The following is a 16,616-nucleotide window of genomic DNA, read 5'->3' as shown; positions in this document are numbered from 1 at the left end:
CACTAACCAAGGAATATTAGAAACAGTTTAAACTTTACAGGAATAAAGAGAGATATTTTCTTGACAGATTTTACAGGCAATAAGGAAATTATGAACCTACATTATTAGTACGTAGTATACTGGAACAAATAAGATTCAAGTTGAGATTGAGCCACTCTCCTGAAAAACATTTCTGGATAACCAAAAAGTTGAAGAAAATAAAAGAAGAAGCAAGTGTGTAATAATTTCCTGGTAAACACATCTGAATAATGACATGGTATTCTGTCATGTATTTGCACTTAAAATCTTTTTACTGCCCATGGTTAATCAGGCGCCACATAGCTTATTGTGGCAGCATTTACAGTGGAGGTTACGGGCTGCAGCCTGTCAGTAAATCTCAGTGCGTTGCCAGTTAAGGTTTATTTATGATAAAGCTGGTCCATTTGCCGTATCAGCTTTATTTGCTGTTTTATTTTCCTGACAATATACCATGATAATTTGTTAATGTTATCCAATATACCAACAATAGACAGTAGTCAAGAGCATCAGTGTAACATTTAAATTGCTTCATTTGGCCAGTGTCTATTTTTGTACATTATTCGTTACCTTTTGCCATGCTTCCAGTGGATATTCTTCTTTCATATAACATATAGCTTACAAGAGCAATAAAAGGAAGAAAACCTATGTTGGTGATGCAGTCTAATATACAAAATGCCTTGGACATTTTCATATATTGCTTTATAGGATGACTTCATGCAAAACCTTCAAGGAACAAAATAATAATCATTATTCCTCCCTGCTGATTGATATGAATGATGTTCAAAACTAAGGAGATGAAATGCTTCTGAATTCTAGGGAACTTTTGTACTTAAAAACAACTCACTCTAACAAAAAGAAATACTTTCATCCATTTAGTGCCATTGAGGGAATGGGAGTGGTTTTGAGTAGGCACTTTGTTCCAGGTGTACACCACTCCTTTGATGAGACGCAACATCTCTTCTTCTGTCCATGGTCCATCAGCAACTGAAAACAAGTTATGGAGAGCTTAGCCACTGACATACTGATACTCTAAACAGATTAGAATAATCTTAGGGAATTTTTATTCAAGACTTTGGCCCAGCCTGGAAAATTGAAATTAGTTGAACATATTTTCCTCCAGACATGGATGCTGTGCTGGAGAAAATTTTTTTAATAAGCATGACTTTGGCAATTTGAAACTGACATCACTGAATGTTAAAGATTGGTTTAATCACCTTGCAACCCTCAATCAAGGCTGTTCAGCAAACAAATTTAGACCTACCATGCAACTATTCCCTTGCAACTGAGAAATAAGTACCTACATGAAGCAACTATTGACAATGTTAAATTGTTTTCAAGTTGAAAGGAAAAAAATTACTTACAAAAAAGACAAATTTGAATACTTGATTGAGCAAAAAATAATTGAGGTTGAATTAGGTGATACTACTGAATTTTTAATATTTGAAAAATGTTGAATGAAGGCCCTTGCTTATACTGAAATGGCCAAAATATTAATTAGATACACACATTGGAACTGTCTGTATTCACTGGCAGTAAAAAAAAATAATTTGACAACAAAGCTCTTTTTCGTAAAAACAATTGGCAGGAGGAATCAATTGGTGTAACAAGAAGCCTCTAATTTAGACAAACACTTCTTCAATTAACATTATGTCAGGTGCTTAGAAGTTAAGAAGCTCTGATTCATGGGTTGCAATTCCAAAAGATGAGCTAAACAGAGCACTACACTTATTTCAGGAGAAGTTAAGAAGGTAATAGCAAGTAAGTCACAACAAAGCTGTTTAAAATGCCCGGTAGCAAAAATCTTTCATAAATAAAAGTGCAACACAAATGTATAATATCAGCACTAAGTTCAAAACAAACTCTCATCTGAAAAAGCAAGTAATATGATTTGTCACCAGACTACTTATGAAATAACAATTGGCTGCAAGTAGAACAGTTACCAACCATGAATTAGCTTTAGCCAACTCATTTGGTGATCAATTAACCAAATATTGTGAAACTAATCCACTTTCACTGTTGAAAGATTGATTAAATAATGATTACACGATTTTCATACACCAGATAATGTATATATAGGTAGTTAAGACTCCATAACCCAAGGGCTTAAATATTGTAATTTTGTGCTGGGAATGTTAGCTTTGTATAAACATACATACCAAAATTTTACATTGTAGAGTAGCTCCTGATATGGATATCAGGAGCTTCATCATAATAACATTTTTTTGAATGCCATGATATATGCAAATGAAATTGGCAGTGAAGACAAAAAATTAAATTCAATAATGAAGCTTCAGTCTACATTTGCTTTTAGATCATAATCCTACTTAAACTTTATTTATCTATGACAAACAGACAAAAAAAATAAAGTATATAGTTCATCCAACTATATTAAAATAAGAAGCAATGATAAGTCAGGTTACTGAATTAAAAGTACCGGTATATAATCCAATAGACATAAGAAACAAGTATCTCACTTGGGCAGAGCTTGAAGCGATAGTATGTCCTAAGGCTATTGTGGAGCAGTGCACCACTCGTTGAATTCAGGATGAACTCCATTGATGCAACGTCCACACCATAACGCTTGAGAAACAGGTCAACAAGATACATCTCTTTTTTCGCCATGATGTTTTGATGAGCAAAGTTGATGCCTTTATTCCATGCACAATTGCTGTATTTACCCAATACTAATGACTGCAGGTGCCATTTTACCTGTGGGAAACAAAATAAAAACATGAAACTATTTGTAAAATTAAATAACTAAAACCTTTTCATAATATTCCTCAAGCAAAAAAAAAAAATTTTTTACTATTTCCAAATTATTTACAAAAATTTAAGGCTATTTAATTAATTTTAAATTAGGGCTTAAATTTTTACAAAAATTTATGGCTATATTTGAAATTCCACCTGTAGGAATTAGAGGTATAAAGTTATGCAAGTATTTTTAATGCTGATCTATTAAAATAAAGTCCCTGTAAAAATTAAACTAAATACTGGTATATGCAAAAATGAGGCAATTTGTCTTTCGGTAATTAAAAAAAGTTATTCATGATAGGTTTTAGACATTGTACATACACAAAGAAAAAAAGCTAAAAGATAATCAATTTCCCTAAAATGACCGATAGGCCCCAGTATATGAAATTGTAGAAATTTCCAAAAATCCAGGCTATCATAGACTCCAGCTACATTATAAAATTCATGATGGTGTTTAAGCAATAGCAGCAGAAAGCCAAAAGGCAAATCTTGATGGACATTTATTCCTTGGAACAGGATTGCATAAGACCCATATCAGTTCTGCTACTCTCTGATTCTATTTTGTTGAGATATTATGGATCGAGTTGTGAAACAATTATGTTACTGATCATTGAATAGATTCTTTATGAATCTTTAATGAGAATAACAGCAATCATGCTATCTCAGCTGGATATTCATGATACATTTGGAATGATATAATGGCATCTCATGCTGGTAGTAACACAATACATATGGTACTTGAAATTAATGTTTCAAAGTTAATTTGTGAGCAGGGATGGGAAAATACAAGATTGTCTCACAAACCTGCATCAAACTTCGGTTTAATCCTCTTCTTATGTAGTTTAGAAACTTTTTTTGTTGAGGTACTGAGGTTAAGTAGACCTGATTTATTGAAAATGAGTCATGACTGCCTTCCAAAATGCAGGTGCGGTAGTTTATCAGGGGGCGCAAGTCATAAAATTTGTACTCCTGCACAAAAATTATAACATTGTGAATTCAATTTAGAGAGTATTAGAACTATTTGCAGCAATTAAAAGATTATCTGCCATTAAAGCTCCAATGTATATACTTGAGTTATGTACATAACCATTTTTCATATACCATGATTCAACAAACAATACACATTGGTAATTCCTGAATAATACTGTATAGTTATTTTTACTAGAGTAAATAGTAAAATTCAAATCGTACAATTTTTATTAATGCTGTCATTATGAGTATTAATTCCAAGATAATAATAATAAATAAGAGGGGTTGGAAAATAATAATAAAAAAGAAGAGATGTTTGCAGTTGAGAAGTACAAGCCAGGTTGGCAAGAGGCAAATAATATGAAGTGGCTGAAAAACATGGATTTATAATGTGCATTGGGGAAGACAACCAAATGTCCTAGCAAATTTTGGATTGGAAGTGTTTTAGTCAACAGGCAGAACTGTTAGGTACTGTTAAAAATATTTGGTGCTGAGTATAATAATAACAAATGAATAAATAAAGCAAATGAAATATAGGTGGTAGTGATCTATTGTTTTGAAAATATCATGTAATGCCATCAATGACTTGTTTGTCATGGACAGTTTCACTAACCAAGCTGAATAAAATATGAAAAAAAGGGGCCACTTGAATGAGTCTTCTGGTAGACTAAAGGAAACTAACTTCTTGATAAAATGCAGTGGTTTATATTTCGTATAACTTGCAGCAAAAATCTTGGAAAACAATGAAAAATGATCACCAATAAGCAAAAATGAAAGAATCAGTATTTACCTATCATAGTTAATTTTAGTTTTCCAACATCATTCAGCCAAACTAGAATTTGAAATTATCAACTATTAACTGACCTTTTGAAACTGATTCCAATTTTCATTAATAATTTGTTCCTCCTTTTCACTAAATATTCCTTTATTATATTTGCCGTGTAGGTTACGCTTCTTTGCATTCAGGGTTTCCACCACAGCATCTTCATCAGCATCACTTTCCTTGTCCATGAACAATTTTCCAAGAAACTGTAATAAAAACAATGGTCCATGAAATAACTCATTTGAAAAGCATAAGACTGAAATTGATAACATAATTTTCAGCTTGGCTAAGTTCTGTAGACATTTTGTAATAAGCAGAGCTGGGCAGCGCTACTTTGAAATGTAGCGCCGCTACCGCTACCGCTACATGCTCTAAATGTAGCGGGCGCTACCGCTACCGCTACCGCTACATCCACTAGATTGTAACGGGCGCTACCGCTACCGCTACAGTAAAATGTAGCGCGCTACATTAGCCGCTACAATGGCCAAAATTATTAGAAATAGCTGGCTCAAAAGAAGCAGCATTAGCATCTCAATGAGAAAGTGACAAGGAGGAACAGGTGAAAAGCAACAGAAACTGAGACTCTTGAACAAGAAGTTGCTTACATGGGACATCGGCCACCTGCACAAGAGAGACAGAGAGGGGAAATGGAAGGAATCCTACCTACATAATAACTTGACCTCACAACTGAGACTTGCAGTCAGACACTGCAAGCTCAGCAGTATGGTGCTCAGGAATCATCCCCCTAGGAGGGCAAAATCCCATAGGATTTCTGACAAGCATAGACACCCATCAGAAGTCCCCCCTGAGAGGCCCCAAGTACTAGATATATGTTCATGCTACTGATTTACCATAAAAACTGTATCCCCATACTTCCAGATTTGTTACAAGTAAAATACAACACCTGAAATGAGAATTTTCAGGTATAATTTTAAAACTTGCATCACATTGTAATGGGTCGTCTTTATTGATTAAGTTAGGGAAGGTATTCAAGGTTCTTTAAAATCTAAAGGGTTAAATAAAAGATGGCCTCCCAACTCCCCTTATAGCCATCCCTGTCCACCAGGTGCTTTTCTCTTTTGTTCAACTTTATTTTATTTTGATACAAAACTTCATGATAAAGGGACTTAAAGTTTAAACCTAAGAGAGAGCTCTAAATCAAAAACCTAACCAACTACTGGATGACTGTATAACCATTAACTAGGGAACAGGGTGGAACCCAACTAGCAGGTATCACCTTAACTACAAGCTGGATAACTGGGCAACCAGAACCGTATATCCAAATAACAGTATAACTGCTACACTGGACAACTAGGCAACTAGGCAACCGGGCAAACGGTACAACCAGACAAACAGGCAACCATACAACCGGACAAATGGGGCATGGGTCGCTCATGAAAGTACTTGAAGATGCTTCTGTAAAATATATACATTATCAACACCTAACACAACTATTATTAAGCACAACATCAATACAAACTTCAAACATATGTACACAATAAACTATCAAGCAGGATAACATATAAATATATTTCTTATCTATAGCAGTATAACAGTATCAAAACACAACAAGCCATTGCCGGTGATCATCAAGTAAACATCTCTGGTGTTGTTTGTAAGGAAAGATCTGGTTGCGTTGTTGCAGTCTGGTCAACAGGGGTTCACAAAAGCTATGTGAAGATTAGCTCAATCACCCCAAGATGTAATACCCATATACGCCTATCCTCCAACCCTAAGAACAAATTTGGGCAATGAAAAATTGTTCCCAAACAACAGTATACTTAGAACTAAGGACCTAAACTCTAACAGCTGGTATTGGATCTTTCCCCAGGTAGCAAAACATATCCTTCCCAGGTTGATTTAGGCCACCCTATGGGGAAAGTTTTGGTTATAGAAATATGGTACTTGGCTAGACAATTTCACAGCACGACTGGTACAAATGATCTACAAACTACCGCATCGGAAAAGTACATCCCAGCCTATGACACCTGAGAAACTATTAACACACCATATACCATCAGAAAACCAACAGGGCATGAGTTACAGTAGACACCGGGGATAAAGACAGAACTCTGTAAAGAGGAAACGGTGGTTATTACCTTAATTTATGGGAGTAAGTGGTGCACCATCAGAACACATTACCTGATACACAGATCAATGACGTACTGCTGGAGGACAATGCAGTTGTGGTCTTTTAGACTCCCCAAGCACGCACAGGCAATCACTCCAGGCACACACACCCCTGGGTACTCACCCATCTAGTGTAGCAGGGAAGCCAAGAGTCACTGACAACTAGGGATAACAGTGGGAGCACCACCCAGAGAACCAGAAACCTCATGTGCACCGGAAAATAGCAGAATATTCACCATGTCCCCTAGTACGCAAAAAATATGACACCAGGAATGGGACAGAACATAAGAGTTAAGGTTCCTAAACAAGAACACAAGACATGGCATCTGGCCTGCGTGGTCATAGGACTTTTTAGTCTATGAAGTGTATATTTTACTGCAAATGGTTACTTGACTAACAAGTATGTGGACCAAGTTTTGGTTCACATCAAAGCAAACAACAGAACACTCATATACTACTCTTAACTAGAAAACAACCAGGTATATCCTAAACTTAATGTGATCCTCAAGATTGGCAAATCTTAATGAGGCATGGATAAATAACTGGCCCAACTGGAGCAGACTAGCAACTAAGATCACCAAACACCAGCGCAACAGAACTAACCTAACAACCTTGATATTAATTACCCAAATAGTAGGGCACTGGACTAGTCACATTAGGTTACACCTGGCACAGTAGATCAAATCACAGTTCTACTCAACCACGCTGTTGGGGACTAATAAAAAATAAGCATTCTCTAACCCCAAACACTTGGCCAATGATCGCAATAAAGGATGAATAAAAATAATAAATAAAGAACTATAATAATAAATGAACAATAAATACAAGAAAACAGAACTATGAAAACTATAAACCGTGTGTCTCGCAAGCTTTCACTTTCAACTCGTAAGAACGTCCTAAGTTTGGAGCCTCGCTGAAAAGCAAGAATAAATACAAATCAAGGACTTGAATTACAGTAACGCTAACGAATATATAACACATGAATAATAACCTAATATAAATATTCAATATCACCAGAAAAATCTCCATTACATAAACACGAAAGATTAACACGATAAACAATTCAAGTACTAACCTCTGTGGTGGATCACATAACAATGACGAGGTACATAGCGGGTCTACACGAGGTGACTTCATAGTTCACTCAAAAACAAAATGACAATCCTAACTATCGATGAAATTATTATATTTAAAAGCGTTCCCTAACAACGCTGACAACAGGCATATATCCTAATACTCCGCAATCCGCTATGATAACTAGGAATTTAAAAGTAAAAACAATACCACAAAAATTCACCATATCTTTATAAGAGAAAACGTTTCAGAGTCCAGCTCCGTCGTCAGTTCACAAAATTCAGTTCAGAAGAAGTTCAGATCTAGAAACACAAATACAATCAATTAGTAGAGTAAAAGGCACTGTTGGGTTTTAAAACGGAGAATAAATAAATAAGACATGAAATCAATGCTAGTAAACGGCCTATCTATTTACTATTTCAAGAGGAACGGAGCTAAAAGCGGCATCATCACTATCATTTCTTTCGCTAATACGGCAGTCATCACTATCATTTCTTTCGCTAATACGGTCATCATCATTATCATTTCTTTCGCTAATACGGCAGTCATCACTTTCGCTAAAATTCGCGAGTCTGTTACTTGTTGGGGCCAAGGTTCTTTATTCGCCTCTGGTTTGACGATAAATTTGTGTGAATCAGCGGCATGTGGTTCCATCACAGCTAAACCTTGATGTTCAACATCAAAGTTAGGCTGTAATGTCTGAAGTTCAGGGAGGCAGAACCAAGAATGTTGGCCTTGGAAACATTTCTTTTGAGGAGGCAATCTCGTAATTATACTAGATAAAAACGGTGAAGGTAATGGAGTTCCTCTGAAATTTGTGTGAAACATGTTTGCTTGGAAGTCGTTCTTGGGGGATGTGAACATCGAGTTTAAAGGAACACCCGTTAGCTTCATAATTGATGATTCTTGGGATTTGGAATTTGCAGCATTTTGAACATTTCGGAGGTGGATATCGTGGACATTCTTGTCAGTGAAAATTGAAACGAATTTCTTTTCCTCGATTTTCTCTGGTTTTGATTGTTCAAGTTCTACATTCTGTTCGTTTCTCTCGGGGAAAATGTCGAACATTTTTCTTCGTAGGTTTTCAATTAAACTTTTCGTGTTTTTCGTAGATGGTGGAGATGTACGCAGAATATTACGCGATAAAATAGTTTTATTTTCAGCTTTTGTGTCATGAGCCTTGATGAAAGAACTGTCATTGTTCACGCTACCATTGACCAAGCTACCACTGTTCGCGCTACCATTGTTCACCCTCCCATTGTTCCCGCTACCATTATTCACACTACCACTATTCGCGCTACCATTGCCCAAGCTACCACTGTTCACGCTACCATTGACCAAGCTACCACTGTTCGCGCTACCATTGTTCACCCTCCCATTGTTCCCGCTACCATTATTCACATTACCACTGTTCGCGCTACCATTGCCCAAGCTACCAATGTTCCCGCTACCGCTGTCAATGCTACCGTTGTTCACACTATCATTGTTGTCGCTACCCTCCACACTACCATTATGGCCGTTATCATTCACACTTACATTTATACTAAAATCTCTTTCTTTCTCGCCATGGAAAGAGGCAGCGGAGCGCCAGAAGACAGGATCTCTGTGATCCAGGCCTCGACCGAACTCGTATATAAGAGGTTCAGGAGACAAATTCTCTTGTTTCACGACTGAAAGTTTGTCAATTAATGTAAAACTGTTATCATTAGGTGTATCTGTGTTCCCATCGTATTGTGTTGACACGGGGTTATTACTTTGTATTTTTTCAATTCCAAAAATGTTTTTTTGGTTGTCCACGGTTCCAAATGTGCTTATTTTTTCTAGTTCCAATAAACTTGTGCTCTGCGGCCCAATTGTTAATTTATCATTAATGCGACCAACAGGCTGATTTAATATCAGGTTGCCAGAGTTCCTTTGACCTCGGTAAGAATGTGATCGCACAAAGGCTTCTTGAGGTTCATCTGAACTCTGTAATCTGATGCGGGTTTTCTCTGAAAAAATCCCCGGTTGTCGATCGATATCACCTTTTTCTTTGCTTGAATCATGTTGTGGGAATTTAAAAGTTCCTTGGAAGTCTAAATTAGGTTCACTTAAACTGGAAGTAGGATTCTCAGTCATGTTTTCAAAAAAGTTTTTCGATAGTTTGTTTATATTTTTTTCGTTATTCTTAAGTTTTGCGTTCTGAAAAATTTGTTCATTTTTGTTCTCCGGCTGATTATTGGAGATTGGCGGAAAATTTGAAGGTGAAATAATATTTTTAAGAGGTTTGATTTCTTCGTTAATGCTGTACGGTATACCGCGAAAAATAGACGGCAAAAGTTGTTCTTGGAACGATTTTTCGTGCGATTGCGATTTGTAAAATTTCCCTTGAACATCACGGATATAAGAGAAATTCGATGAATTCGAGAAATTCGATGAATTTCGAATTCGCTTTACATTTTCACGGTTGATATCCAATCCCGGAAATACCTCCTCATTTTGGTTGCTACTTTGTAATGCGAATGTCCAGTTATCCTGGATAGTTTGGACTGGATTTTGACTCTTTGCACCATCATTTATGGAAAATAGATTTGAATAATTTTCGATACCTGAAACTCCATGACGCAAATTCGCTGTACCAAAATTATGAATTTGATGGAGTTTTGAAGTTCCCTCTTTTTGAGAGATTTTTACCGTTGGAAATTGAGTATCAAATTGATGAGTGTTGTGACTGCGCCAATTCACAGGGTTATTTGTCACTAAATTATAATTATTTGAACTAACAAAACTACCATCAGCAATTGCGCCGAAATTGTGGAAAAAATACTGGTTTGGCCAACGATGGTCCAGCCGATCGAAACTGCTTGCATGCCCAGATGTGTGAACTTGCATCAGTGATGGGTGAGTGTTTTGCCTTGAACGATGAACGTTTTGCCTTGAATGATGAGCGTTTTGCCTTGAATGATGAGCATTTTGCCTTGATGGGTGATTGTTTCTTCTCGTTGGGTGAGTGTTTTGCCACGATGGATACATGTTAAGCTGGGATAAAATATCCTGCTGCTGGGACGGAAACTGAAAATTAATACCCTGCTGGGAGGAATGCATTCCCTCTTGGGAGGTATACTGGGCAGGAATACCTAGCTGGGAGGAATGAATACCCTCTTGGGAGGGATGCTGGGCAGGAATACCCTGCTGGGAGAAATGAATACCCTCTTGGGAGGGATGCTGGGCAGGAATACCTAGCTGGGAGGAATGCAAACGCTGCTGGGAAAAGAGCAGGGAAGGAACATTCAGCTCAGAATTAAAATAATTGTTTCGAAGGGGATGAAGATCATCTCTAATTAAATGCCGGTTCCCCAGCTCGTGGGGAGTTAGGGTTTGCTGGTAGAGTTCCCCCTGGGGAAATGAAGCCGAGGAGGGGGCAACCACTGCTACCAGAATGCAGAGCAGGTTGATCATCTGAAAAAAAAAGAAATAAAAAATTGGGGTTCTTGATTAAAAAATTAATCAAGAAAAGAAGTAATGAGAAAAATTAGATAAGATAACGACTTTAAACCGAATGAAATTGGCGTTATGATATATAACATCCGATGCAAATGAAATCATCTATATTAAAAATACCTTGAGTAATGTTATCAAACTGAAATTGGGAGCGTGTTTTTTGGGTTCTGTTATTTTCAATACACAAATAATAATAATAATTATAATAACAAGAATAATAATAATAAAATACTAAGCCGTGACAACGTTTGAATTTATCAAAAACTAAACATATAAAATTATGCGTTATCGTTAAAATTTCGATGATGTTATAGGAGAAGAAAGTCGTGACTCACATTAATGAATGAAAGTTATGAGTGACTTCAGATAAATAAATTTCATGAAAGATAACGAAGATTATATAGATAATAACGATAATGATTAGTAATTAAGCTAAAAAAAATTTATAATGCTAAATAAGATATAGATGGAACGCTAAATTCTGACTGGAGTGAAAGAGTCTACTAATGTGAATGAAACTAAGTGATTTACTTAATGAATGTGAATGAAATTAATTGATTTAGTTAATTGTGTGGTTGTCACTATCCGCAAATGAAAATTATATTGCTATCCACGAATTAATTACAATTAATATTATTATTTACGATAATTTAGGAACTAATGAGACGCAATTAGTCGTATACTTTATATAAAATCTTATAATATTTTAAATTTTATAAATACTTGAAATTTTTTGTTACAATGTACATACTACATAGAAATTGTGATTAAAATATCATGTTAATTTTATTTACACAAATTGTTTTAATAACTTCTATTAATACTTGCATAATCATGATGTTCGTGTTATAAAATTCAACATCACATATTATTTTCATTTTCACGTTTTGTATATCCACAAGATCAAAATTTGTTTTTGGTAAAAGTGGTTGAATTTACATATAAGGACTTGAATATTTTCTTTTCCGTATATAGTTTTTCAACAAAATTTCCAGAATTCTCTTAACAAAATTTCTAAACTACAGTTTCCATGAGTGAAAAACTCATACTTTTTTGTAGCGATAAAATGAGAATGAGCTACTTAATTTCTTCGTTAAATTATTTTGAACATTATTTTAGAAGCGTTTAAATTTCAATAGTGAAAAAATGTGTTTATTTCCTTTATAAGTTTCAGTCGTGACTTTCATCTAGATATTCATAACATTTAAATAACTTTAGGAACCATTCATAATCATGTATTAATTTTAATAACAATTAAACGTTGTTAGTTTTTTTATTCAGCAAACATTCGCCTTCCTAATCATCAACTAGGAATCATTTAACTACTATTTTAATTAAGTTAATTATTAATTATTATTAATATTATTTTATTAATTATAATATTATTTTATTAATATTATTTTTTTAATATTATTTTATTAATATTATTTTTATTATTATTAATATNTATCATTATTGTTATATCATTATTGTTATATCGTTATTGTTATATCATTATTGTTATATCGTTATTGTTATATCATTATTGTTATATCGTTATTGTTATATCATTATTGTTATATCGTTATCATTATATCATTACTGCTATATCATTATCGCTATATCATTACTGTTATATCATTATTGTTATATCGTAATCGGTATATTATTATCATTATCATTATATCATTATCCTTATATCTTTATCGTTGTATCATTCTTATTCTATCATATTATTATATTATTGTCGTTATATCATTATATAAACGTTAATAAAACGCTATACAATCAATAAATAACAATTTGATTGCACCACGAGCTTTATGTAAATATTAAAAATATATTTACGTAAGTAATAAATAACTCAAAATTATTCTTCGTGGTAACGGAAAAACGATATCGAATCTTGAATCGCATGTTCTTTTACACTCATAAAAATGAGCGATACTGTGTCCAAATTGCCGTACACTTTTTGCTCCTGCTTATCGGAAAATAAATAAATAAAAAATATTTTTCCTGCCCGGAAAAATAGTGCATCAATGCTACGAGTAGAAGATGTGTGTCACTATTTGTACACAATGAAACATCTATTTTTCAGTGTGTAGGATTCTCAGTAAAAGTTTGCTACTGCTATTGGTGTACGCGTGTTAAAGTTTCTTTTTAAAATAATTTTTTCATGATTTTTCAAACGGTTCGCTTAGCTAAATTTCGGTATTTAAATGCATGTAAAAACAATCAGTGACGATCATGTTTTATTAATATGTATCAGTTATTTAAATATTTTTTTATATTTTACAATAATTTTTTTTACGATAACGTACTCATTAATTAATGACGTCATTTTGTACCTTGAAGTTCAACAGTCACTTTTTACGTACAAATCCGACATTCCGATATACCTCCTTATAGGAGTAATATTATAATTAATATATTATAATTAATATACTTCCTCTCAGGCAGGATGGTTAATAATAATAATAATAAATACAAACAAAAATAAAAGCAATAACAATAACCAATAATAACAATCCCGTGTGTATCTCATTTAAAAGCTTTGGGTTCACGTTAGGTTTTTTGGTTTCACTTTTACATTTGACTTTCACTTTCATCGTTTTAAGCTTTGAATCTTGCATTCACTGAGCGAATCAAGACGGGTAGTTGTCGTGTTCCAACATTCCCGTCACATTCCCGTCACATTCCCGTCACATTCCCGTCACATTCCCGTCACATTCCCGTCACATTCCCGTCACATTCCTGTCACATTCCCGTCACATTCCCGTCACATTCCCGTCACATTCCCGTCACATTCCCGTCACATTCCCGTCACATTCCTGTCGCGTGAATGACACAGTCCCGTCATATTCCCGTCACATTCCTGTTGCATGAATGTCACATTCCCCCAGATTCCCGTCACATTCCTGTCGCATGAATGTCACATTCTCGTCCCATTCCCGTCCCATTTCCGTAACATTCCCATCACATTACCGTCACATTCACATCGCATTCCCGTTGTATTCCCGTAACATTCCCGTCATATTCATTTGTATTCCCGTAACAATTCCGTAGCATTCCCGTCACCTTCCCGTCTCATCACATTCCTGACACCTTAAATTCCCGGGCGAATTCCATGCGCGTGTTGCCGGATCATAAACTGGAATGCCAGTGACGCATTCAGCCAATGAAAGTGTGAGCTGGGAATGTTATTGGATTTTTAGAGATAATAATCATATTATGATTACAATTAGCTTATCAAATAAAATTTGGTATTAGGAATTAATTATTATTAGCCATTAGCCCATTAATGAAATTTAGTGTAAGGAATTCATTGCATACTTACAAAAATATCAAGCAGGATATTTCAAAAAAGTTAAAATAAACTCTATATAATTAATCATTATTTAACTTCAAATTTCAATTCCAAGGTGAAAATTCTCAATTTGCATTTCGTTTGATTAAGAAAATTTTGAGTTGAAAGCTCTAGATGCTTCAAATTGAATTTAAAGTTACGGGTCCAACAGGATTTATTCGCAGGCATTCAAACTTTTTAAAGTCAAATAAATACGTTTTATCTTGACAAAAAATAAAGGCTCTGCGGGATTTAATTTTTTTCATATTTTTGAAGATTTATAAATAAATGAATAAATCTAAGATGAGGTCGCATCATTCGTCTCTGATATAATAATTTCCGTTTTAGGAATTTTACTTACTTAATTTAATTTATTTATTAATAATTAAAAGAACTAATTTGTGGATTCAGTGGACAATTTTATTGTCTTTTAATAATGCATTGATATTTCTGGGAATATGTTTTTTAATCAATATCAACTCAATATTGGATCTCCTATACAATATCGTATATACGACAACAAAGCCATTATCAATATTTGAATACAGTAAAATACTATCATTGAAAATTGTAATAGATATAATATTAATTGTAGTAAATAATATTAAATAATAGATACTAAAATAAATACAAACAACAACAACACCAACAACAGCACAAACAGCGGCAACAACAGCACAAACAGCAGCAACAACAGCACAAACAACTGCAACAACAGCACAAACAACAGCAACAACAGCACAAACAGCGTCAACAACAGTGTAAACAGCAGCAACAACAACAACACAAACAGCAGCAGCAACTAAACAAACAGCAACAACGACAGCACAAACAGCAGCAATAACAGCACAAACAGCGCAAATAGCAGCAACAACAACACAAACAGCGGCACAAACAGCAATAACAACAGAAGCAGTAACAGTAACAAAACTTTACACAAGTGTGCAAAATTTCAGATCGATAAGATAAGTAGAAGTGTATTAAATTTCGATTCCAAGATTTGTAGCAGACAGACAGACAGACAGACAGACAGACAGACAGACAGACAGACAGACAAGAAGTGAAGTTAAAGAGAAGTGTTGTTAAAAATTCGAGGAGTTTCCAATTAAATTCAAAGTTACGGGTCCAAAAGTACTTATTTGCAGGCATTCAAAATTTTTAAAGTCATATAAATTCGTTTAATCGTGACAAAAATTAAAGACGCTGAGTAATTTAATTTTTTCATATATTATCAGGTATATAAATCAATGAATAAATCAAAGATTATGTTGCATCGTTCGTCTCTGATATAATATTCATTATATGAATTTTACTCAAATAATTTAATTTATTTTAATAATAATTAAAACAACGAATTTACGGATTCAGTGGACAATTTTATTGCCTTTTAATGATGCATAGATATTTCTGGGAATAAGTTATTTTCGACAGCAGCAACAACAGCACAAACAGCATCAACAGCAGCAGAAACAGCAGCAACAGCAGCATAAACTGCAACATCAACAGCAGTATAGAAAGCACAAGCAGCGGCAACACAATAACAGCACAAACTCTACCAACAGCAGCAACAACTGCACAAACAGCAGCACAATAGCACAAAAAGCAGCAACAACAGCAACAACAGCAGCAGCATCACACACAGCAGCAACAACTGCACAAACAGCAACAACAATAGCACAAATAGCAGCAATAACAGTACAAGCAGCAGCAACAACAACCCAAACAGCAACAATAACAGCACAAATAGCAGCAGCATCAAACACAGCAGCAACAACAGCACAGGCAGCACCAACAACAGCACAAACAGCATCAACAACAGCACAAACAGCAGCACAACAGCACAAGAGAAAGGCTGCCGTTGCTATCAATTAAAGATCTAACAAAGACGCTTGACCGCGGCTGTCGAACACGTAAATGCTCGAAGAGTTTTTCGTGCGTATTTGTAAAATGTTTAAAAGTCGCTCAAAGTCGCTTAAATAAAAGCGATTAATATAATTATTAAAATTAATAATTAAAAATAATTAAATTATTATTAATTAAATTATT

General features: G+C 34.6%; 1 protein-coding gene across 1 annotated transcript; it reads right to left on the bottom strand.

The window, feature by feature from the left end:
* Positions 1–226: 226 nt before the first annotated feature.
* On the bottom strand, positions 227–14,381 carry LOC108670538. The gene is made up of 5 exons (XM_047885386.1): positions 14,210–14,381; positions 4,603–4,767; positions 3,574–3,738; positions 2,493–2,727; positions 227–1,002 (listed from the first exon to the last, which is right to left on the bottom strand). Exons 1-5 carry the CDS (start codon positions 14,291–14,293, stop codon positions 848–850), a joined length of 804 nt encoding a protein of 267 aa, XP_047741342.1. The 5' UTR covers positions 14,294–14,381; the 3' UTR covers positions 227–847.
* Positions 14,382–16,616: the final 2,235 nt, after the last annotated feature.

Source organism: Hyalella azteca, unplaced genomic scaffold (genome assembly GCF_000764305.2).
Source record: "Hyalella azteca isolate HAZT.00-mixed unplaced genomic scaffold, Hazt_2.0.2 contig17777, whole genome shotgun sequence".
Classification (NCBI taxonomy): Eukaryota; Metazoa; Arthropoda; class Malacostraca; order Amphipoda; family Hyalellidae; genus Hyalella; species Hyalella azteca.
Note: the sequence above shows the minus strand (reverse complement) of the source record. Positions and strands in the feature narration are given on the sequence as shown.

Excerpts from the sequence above, each read along its gene's own strand:
- LOC108670538 (XM_047885386.1), bottom strand. The coding sequence starts at position 14,293 with ATGCTACGGAATTGTTACGGGAATACAAATGAATATGACGGGAATGTT. Across the intron at positions 4,768-14,209 it reads AATGCGATGTGAATGTGACG|TTTCTTGGAAAATTGTTCAT; the intron begins GTAATGTGATGG and ends TTTTTATTACAG. Across the intron at positions 1,003-2,492 it reads TCGCTTCAAGCTCTGCCCAA|TTGCTGATGGACCATGGACA; the intron begins GTGAGATACTTG and ends ACTTGTTTTCAG.